At 46.2% G+C, this 9,225-nt stretch overlaps 1 protein-coding gene across 6 annotated transcripts in view; it reads left to right on the top strand.

The window, feature by feature from the left end:
• SLC13A3 (solute carrier family 13 (sodium-dependent dicarboxylate transporter), member 3) overlaps positions 1–9,225 on the top strand; it is a 76,162-nt gene that overhangs the window by 34,348 nt on the left and 32,589 nt on the right. For all 6 annotated transcript variants that reach the window (XM_005862168.2, XM_005862166.2, XM_014536366.1 and 3 more), the window contains one exon: positions 176–309. In XM_005862168.2, coding sequence (XP_005862230.1) covers positions 176–309 — 134 coding nt within the window. The remainder of the gene's footprint in view (positions 1–175; positions 310–9,225) is intronic.

The raw sequence follows: 9,225 nt of genomic DNA, 5'->3' as shown, positions 1-9,225 counted from the left end.
AGGCGGTTTGGGGGGGGAGGGTAGAGGGTCTTGGTGCTAAACCAAGGCAACTTTATTATACAAAGGGGGCCATCTGTAAAATGAGGGGGCTGTGTGCTTCCGGTGTGGCCAACTCCGACCAGAGGACCTCCTGGACCCCAGTTCCAGCGCTGCCTCTAACTCCCTCCATTCCCAGGCTCATCTTTGGAATGATGGTGAGCACCGCCTTCCTGTCCATGTGGCTGAGCAACACTGCCTCCACCGCCATGATGCTGCCCATCGCCAGCGCCATCCTGAAGAACCTCTTTGGTGAGGAGGAAGAGAACACAGGTGAGGCTGTGGAAAAGGGCGGGGCCAACCCGCAGGTGGAGGAGTGGGTGGGGATATCCACAGGGTGTCAGGGCAGGCAAAGGGAAGGCACTTATTGAGCACCTGTTATGTGCCCAGTATTTTAATAATAGTAATAATAATAATAACCACTGAAAAGTAACTAAGTCAAACCATGGTACTTAAAAAATAGCACTTATTGAGAATTTACTATATATTAAGCAGAGTTAAACACTTTCCATACACCATCTCCACCTCTCAAAACAGTTTTATGAAATAGGTACTATCATTAAACCCTTTTTAAAAAATATATTCTTATTGATTTCAGAGAGGAAGGGAGACAGAGAGAGAGATAGGAACATCAATGATGAGAGAGAATCATTGATTGGCAGCCTCCTGCATGCCCCACACTAGGGATCGAGCCCACAACCCGGTCATGTGCCCTCACCAGGAATTGAAACGTGACCTCCTGATTTGTAGGTCGACACCCAACAACTGAGCCACGCTGGCCGGGCTAAACCTTTTTTTTAAAGCATTTGAAGAGATGCTTAACATCGTTAATGCCCAGAAAAACACAAATTGAAACAACAATGAGATTGACTTCGATGAGACTGGCAAAAAATGAGAGAGCGGGATAATGCCAAGTATTGGCAGGAATGAGGGCCATTGGAACTCTGAGCACTGCTAGAGAAAGGGGAAACTGGGTCGGTCTTTCTTAAGGGCGCCCTGCAAATATTTAATCAGATTAAATGTGCACATACCCTGCCACTCAGCCGTTTTGCTCCTGAATGTAAATGTTAAAGCGATTCTGACAAAGGACCCTGAGAGGACGCATGTGACGATGTTCACAGCAGCATTCTCAGTGGGGTGGCGAGTTGGTAGCCACATGGGTGCGATCACTAGTGAAAGGGAAGGGAAAGTGGGGCGGGTGCACACCACGGAGCACTCCACTGCTTTTAGGAGCAAATATAGTTATATAAATGGAGCTCATAAAACATAGTTGTGATTGAAAAAATAGCCAGAAGGAGATACAGGATACATCTCCATTGTGTAAATACCATAATGTAAATTAAAATCACACACAAATGACCAAACATTTTGCAAGACCATAAACAAATGAAGAGCAACACAATAAACACACCAGAGTGGCTGCTCTGGGAAAGTCGGGAGTGAGAAATGGAGATAAAAGGGACTAAATGAATAAATACAACAAAAGAGGGGCCTTTGCAACAAATGAGAATGTGCCACAACTGAGGGGTCACTCAAGCCTCTGAAACCTCTGTGTTCTAAATAAAACAAGATGCAAGTAGCTGCCATGTTTTCAGATGATTAAACGAGGGCTCAGAGAGGGGAAGTGCCTTCCCCAAGTCACACAGCAGGCACATGGCTGAGCCCCACTTTGCACCCAGGCAGTCTGGCTCCAGAGCCCACTCTTACCCATGAAACCAGCTGCAATCATGGAGGATTCGTTTGGCTGCAGGTAAAATACCTGTCTGCAGGTGGCTTAAAGAATAAGATTTTTTTTTTAACTCAAATACCACATCCTGTCTGCTTTAAAACATCTTCCTTTTTATTTACATAAATGTCTTTAAACAGAAATTTTACATTAGTACATGTGGGCAGAGATTGAAAATTTATACCCAGTATTGATTCTTCCTTTATTCTTTTATTTTAAAAACAAAATATATTTTTATTGATTTCAGGTCCAAGGATGTGTCTTTTGTAACTAGTCAACATTCATGCCGATTCTGATAACAATAGTCTTCACTGCTTGCCAATATTTTCTGCCAATGAGGCAAGGCTGGTCCTCCCAGGAAACTAGGAGAGAGATGGCAGAGCCCATATAGGGTTGCCATTTTAATTTTTAACAAGACATAGATATCTAAGTCTTCATTTGGAAGCACTTTTTCAGGCTTTATTTAGGTATATTTATAACGGTCATTTAACAAAATGCACTTTTCTAATGTGTACTATTTGTTGAGTAGGAAAAATGGATTAAACTGTAAAACGTTCACTTGTGAAATAAATGTATCTCTCACCCATATATAGGTTAGGCCAAAAGGAGGCTTACAGATTGAGTATGTAAAACAAAGAGCTTATTCTCTATTTTAAATAAGTATTTTATGTATTTAAAAAATATATTCATTGACATTTTAAAAAGAGAGGAAGGGTGTGGGGGGGGGTGGAGAGGGAGAGGGAGAAAGAGAGAGAGAGAAAGAAACATTGATTTGTTTTCTACTTATTTATGCGTTCATTGGTTGATTCTTGTATGTGCCTTGACCGGGGACTGAATCCACAACCTTGGCATATGGGGATGAAGCTCTAACCATTGAGCTACCCGGCCAAGGCTGTCTTCAGCAGGATTTTTGTTGCTCCATGTTGTAAGCACTTAGCAAATACTTGATATATGGATTCAGAAATTAAAATTAAAATGAAGATTTATTTACAAAGATGTTTTGCCCAACTGCAATTGTAATACTGGAAAAATTAGAAAGAGTAAAAATGTTAAACAATAGAAGAATAATGAAAATGAATGATGTTATATAGCCACCCAAAATGATAATTGGAAGACCAATTAATGACACTAGAAAATGCTAAAAATATAATAGTGAGTGGGGAAAAAGGATATAAAATTATAATAATAGAAATAATTTCAATTAATTAAAACTTTACATATATAGAACAGTTAGCTATGTTCTTTAAAAATGCCATTGTCATGAAAGAGAAAGACCAAGGAACTGTTGCAGATGAAAGGAAATCAGAGCTATGACAAGAAAAGACAATGTATGATCCTGGATTGGACCTTGGAGTAGGAAAACAAAATAGTTAGGAAGGACATTCTTTTTTTTTCTTTTTAAAAGATGTTTTTTAATGATTTTTTAGAGAGAGAGAAACATTGATTGGCTGCCTTCTGCATGCCTCCCACTGGGAATCGAGCTCAAAACCCAGGTGCAACCCAGGCATGTATGTGCCCAGATCAGTAATTGAACCGGTCGGTGACCTCTCAGTGGATGGGACGATGCTCAACCAACTAAGCCACACTGTCCTGGGCTAGAAAGGACATTCTTGAGAGAACTAGAAAAATTTGAATATGTACTATGGTTAGGTATATATATGGGAGGGAGGGAAGAAGGGAAGAAGGAAGGGGGAGGAGAGAAAGAAAGAAAGAGAGAGAGAGAGAGAGAGAGAGAGAGAGAGAGAACATCAATGACGAGAGAGAATCATTGATCGGCTGCCTCCTGCACACCCCACACTGGGGATCAAGCCTGCAACCTGGCTCGTGCTCTGACAGAAAATTAAACCCTGACCTCCTGGTTCATAGGTCGAAACTCAACTGCTGAGACACCACGGCCAGGCCCTTTGTTCTTTTAGTAATAGAACCCCTATTGGGGCACATGGCTGGGCGGGGAAAAAGCTGAATTTCCCAACCTACCTTGCAATTAGATGTGACTAAGTTTAGCCAATGGGAATGGGAATATGATGGAGGGGGTGAGAGATGCTGCCTGGCACCCAAAGATGGAAGCCACATATTGAAAAATGGATGGTAGATGCACCCCAGAAACTCTGGGTCCTTTACCCCACCTAACACAACAAACATTACCCATGACACCATGGGTTTTGTGTGCTAGTTATGTTTTTTCGAATATTCGTTCAAGTAAATATATACATATTCATGCTGAAAATATACATATTCACCCACTGACCATCTACATTCAGTCTCATTTACTGTGGTATGGTTACTTCCCCATCATGTAATAAGGGGTCTTGCTTACTTTATTTCCGCAGCAGCCCTGAAACCTAGAAATGACTGTAAGTACTTCATAGAGGAGGTTCAGAGAGGTAAAGAACCAAGCACCTTATTGGTAAAGGACAGAGCCAGGGTCTAGGCAGGTCAAGGGCTTCCACGTGGAAGGGAAGAAACGCTCTGGAGCAGGGGTTGGCAAGTCTTTTCTGTGGATGATCAGATAGTCCCTGTAGGCTTTGCTGGCCACTCCATCACAGCCAATCAACTCTGCCCTTGCCCAGAGGAGGCAGCCAGAGACAATACATAAACGACTGTGTGCGCGCCTGTGTCCCAACAAAGCTTTGTTTATGGTGCCGAACCCATAAACATCATGAAATATTCTTCTTCTACTGATGTTTCCCAGTCATTTAAAAACGTTAGCATCATTCTACGCTGGCCAGCAATGGGCTGGATTCCTAGGTTGTGGATCCCTATTTTGTAGTTGGTTTTCAAACTGTGTCCCCTGAGTCTTGGGTTCCAAGAGAGCTGCCTGGTAAGTACCTGGGTGGCAGCAAACAGTGAAGGCTTGCTCCTCCCATTTCAACTCCAGCTGCCTCTGCTGGATTTGCTTTATACACCGAGCTGCCAAGTAGCAGTCACAGGTGTTTACTGAGCACTTACTTTATGCAAGGACTCTTCTTAGGGCCTGACATCTGAATGAGGAGGAGCTAGCATGGGCCCCATTCAGAAGAATGGAAATGGAGGAAGGAATAAACAAAACAGGATACATAAAATAAAAGAAAGCAGGTCACCCCACTTTCAAACAGCTGCTCTGGTGTTTTGAACCCAGATTGGCTGATTTCAGAGCCCGTGTCCTGACCCTGTCATTCTGCCTCCAACACAAGAGCTTTTCAAAGAGTCTAGTGGCCAAAAAAAGGTTTGAAAGCCAAGTCCATTATTACAAAGATGAAACATCTGAGACCTGGGAAACGGAAGGGACTTGCCCAAGTCACACACAATGTTGGGCACAAAGCGAAATTCTGTCTTCCCTCCAATTTGTGCTGCAGGGTGTCAGGAGGTAGGAGATCCTGGGAGGTTGGGGCAGACGCCTGGGCGGTGGGATCAGAGAGTGATTAACGATTAACCCTAAGATCTAAAGCAAAACTCATTCCAGTGCAAAGAGAGATGCTCCCTTTCACCCAGTGCCTTCGCTTGGTGAGGTGAGGTGAGGTGCGGTGAGGTGAGGACGGGGGTGGAGGGAGTGGAGGCTGTGCTCATGGGTCAGGACAGGGGCGAGGAGGCTCCAGGGGCTGTAAGTCCATCAGAGACAGCCAAGCAGCAACCACAATGATAGTGTGCACTTTCACTTTCTGAAGACCCACCACACGCCAGACACTGTGCTAAAATCCTCATACCCATCAGCTCATTGAATCTTCCCAACAGTACTGTGAGATAGATGATCCCCATTTCACAGATAAGGAGACTGAGGCTCAGAGGCAAAGTGATTTGTCCAAAGTGCTGAGCTCTGTCTGGATGTGGAACCTGTGCTTCTGAGCACCACGTCAGAGCAGGACGGAGCCGAGGGCAGGGTGGTGCTCGCTGGACAAGACCCCAGGGGTCCTCAGACTTGGAGGACAGCCTGCTCTTCTCATCTGTTCCTTCACCAGCTCTGCTCCTAGCGCTGCCCAGGGGACTGAGGAGCGTCCTTCTACCTGCATATTCTCATTAGATCCTCCACCACAGCCCTGCGGGCGCCCTCTCATCATGCCCATGTCACAGAGCAGGAAACTGACGCTCAGAGTGGTGAAGTATCTGCCCAGTTCCCTCAACCAGTAAGGGGCCCACCTGGCTGTTGAGTCTAAACTCTACCATCCTTTCTCCTGCATTTCTCTGCCCAAAGAAGCCCATCTTGCCACCCAGGTCTTTCCTTTAGGAGTGTCCAAGAGGCCACCATTCAAAAATCCAGATTTGAGGCTGGGTTAAGCATCGCCCGCCTCCTTTGCTCTTCATTCATGAGGCCAGGAGCGGGGGGGCTCTTTTCTCAACTCTAAGATTAGGGCAATACCTCCCATTTCAAATATATTCTTGTGAAGTTTACATGAGAAATGAGAACCAGGAACACAGGAAGGGGTTCGTTACTATGTGGAACTTATATAAAAACCATTAGATTTCCAGGCATTGGAGGAGCTGGTAATAAACCTCACATTGTCAGGCACAGTTGAAGTTTCCTGTGCCTCCTGGTTGAGAGGGATTCATTTGTTTATTATCTGTCTCCTTGTAAACGCCAAGCAGAAGGGGAGTTTGTGTCAATCTCTTTCCTTGCTGTGGTCTTGTTTCCCTACAACATTGTTTGGCACGTAGTAGGTGTTCAATAAATGAGTGGAATTAAGAAATGAATAGACCAGCCCAGGCAGCGTGGCTCAGTGGTTGAGTGTCAACCTATGAACCAGGAGGCCAAGGTTCGATTCCCGTCAAGGTACATGCTGGGGTTGTGGGCTCAATCCCCAGTGTGGGGCGTGCAGGAAACGGCCAGTCAACGATTCTCTCACCATTGGTGTTTCTATCTCTCTCTCCCTCTCCCTTTCTCTCTGAAATCAATAAAAATATATTTAAGAAAAGAAAGAAATGAATAGACCAGTTACTTAACTGTTCCAAGCCTCAGTTTCCTCATAGATAAAATGGGGATATTTATACTTGCCGTCTAGGTTGTTGTGAGCGCTAATTGAATGCATGGATGTAAACCTGCCTCATCTGGGCCCTTTGACTTTCCCTGGGGTTCTCTTTACTTAATTTGATGCAAGAACTCTCCCCTGCGGGGCTTCTGTGTTCCCAACGTCAAGGTTAGACGAGGGTTAACAGTTCCAGGTCAGACCTACCAAGGGCCAGGTGGGCACCATTGGAGATGGAGTGAGATTCAAGGGAGAGGGGGTGGGGCGAATCAATAGTCCTGGAACAAGCCTGACTCTGCCACTAACCCTTTGGGTCAACTTGATCCCAACCCTAATCCACTTCTCTAGGCCTCAGTTTCCCTGGGTGTAAAGAGGACGGTAATAACCCCTGCCCAGCTCTCCCTGCCCTGCCTGATACAAACTCAGGTATTGGTATTATTTGAATAAGACCTTACATAAACCCCAACCTCTAACCAGCCTGTATATAGCATGTACAGTCTAATATCGGGGCTCCTAGCTCAGATGCTGGCAGCAACCAGGGTCCGTGGATGAGTGACAGGGGCTGGGGGGACTGAGGTCAACTGGTGAACACATGCTCCCTCTGAGGGTGTGGGCAGCCTCAGGAGGCTTCAGTTCCCCCATCTGTAACTTCAGGGGAGTTGTTCTCAACCCGGGCTCCCCAGAATACTCACCTGCAGAACTTTTCAAAAATACTACGGCCCCAGAATCACTAAACCAGAACCTCCAGGGTGGGACTCAGGCACTCCCAGGAAATGCTGCCATTTCCCCAGGGGTGCGGAGGGAAGGGTACAGAGAGAGCTAGAGATGGGTGGGGTTCAGGGTCACTGGGTCAGAGTTCTCCCTGTCCGGCCATCCCCTGGGGAGCGACTTTGCCTCCCAGCATCTGTGTCCTATTAACAGCTTCATTTCCTGCTTCAGTGCCCTGACCTCTGGCCGTGTGCATTGCATGTGGACATGTATTCCCATCAGGGGAGCCCCTAGGCCTTCGTCCCCTTGGCCCAGGGTGAACTGATCTGCATTTAGCCTTCAGACCCTGGCTGGTGGTCAATAGCGCCAGCCTCAGACACAGTAAAAATAGCGCACAGCGAACTTCAGTCTTCCCTCTTATTTACACTGCAGGGTGTCAGGAGGTAGGAGACCCTGGGAGGTTGGGGTAGACGCCTGCTTTTGTGGGCAGTGGGATCAGACAGCTGGGGCTGGTTAATGATCAACCCCAAGACCTGAAACAAAGCTCATTCCAGTGCAAAGAGAGATGCTCCCTTTCACCCAGTTGCTGTGTCGGTGAGGTGAGGTGAGGTGAGGACAGGGGTGAGGGAGTGGAGTGGAGGCTGTGTTAGCAGGCCAGGCTCCGGGGCTTTAAGTCCTGGTGCAAACAGGAAAGGAGCAGCCCAGAGTGGAGAGAGGAAGGAACTTACTTCCTCAGGTCCCTGGGTGAGGCAGGGAGAGAGCAGAAACAGGAGTCTAGACCCTTCTTCCAGTCCACGTGGGCGAAGATCCCATAAATATATCTGTAGTCGAACAGGTTGAGTGTATTTCTGCTGCTGCCGTGAGGGGGAGCGCACACGGGACAGGCTTGATCGTCTCAGTAAGAGGGTGTGTGAAAGGGCCTCTCATAAGATTTGGGCTTTGGCCAGGTCGTGTGGAGGGGCATCTAAGGGAGCAGGCTTTGCTCTAGATTAGTTGCTGTCAGAAGTCAGGGGCAGCTTAATGGTTGGGTAAGGAAGTGGCAGCCATTCATTTGGCAAGAGTGGGGGTGCTTGGCATTTTGTGGGAGGCAAGCGGCTTTGTGCTTAGGCAACTTTAGCATCCTTGCTTCGGTTCACCATTTTATCAGTGACTTCAAGGCCAGTGACGTGTAAGATTCTTTAGGTCCAACAAGAGAACAACATAACGCAGGTAGATGTCAGGGGCCACTTCGATATTCTTTCTCAAGAGCAACCCACGTGAACTAACTCCTGGCTAGTGCTCAGATTCCTGTGACATTCTTTAAATCACAGTCTGGCAAACTTCGGCCCAGCAACTCTAGCCCACTACCTGTTTTTTTGTGAGTCAACGATAGTTGATATATTTTTTAAATGGTTGAAAGAAATCGAAAGTCGGATATTTTGTGACATGTGAAAATTATATGAAATTCAAATTCCAGTGCCCTCAAATAAAGGTTTAGCCCCAGATAACGTTTTACGTGTTGTCTGTGGCTGCTTCCGTGATATCATGGCAGGGTTGAGTAGTTAACAACAGAGACCATGTGGCTTCCAAAACCTAAAGTATTTACCACTTGTTCTTTTACAGAAGAAATTTGCCAGTCCCTGCTTTAAATGCTACCTCAGCCCATTAGTTGCTATAAAAAATATCCCCGATTGGGCATTTACTCCTCACAGTTCTAGAGGCTGGAAGTCCAAGATCAAGGAGCCAGCGGATTTGGTGTCTAGTGAGATTCGACTTCCTCTTCATAGAGGGCTGTCTTCTTGCTGTGTCCTGACATGGTTGCAGGGGCAGGAGGGCTCT

This window comes from Myotis brandtii, unplaced genomic scaffold (genome assembly GCF_000412655.1).
Source record: "Myotis brandtii unplaced genomic scaffold, ASM41265v1 scaffold161, whole genome shotgun sequence".
Lineage (NCBI taxonomy): Eukaryota > Metazoa > Chordata > Mammalia > Chiroptera > Vespertilionidae > Myotis > Myotis brandtii.
This window is presented reverse-complemented; position numbering and strand designations above follow the sequence as displayed.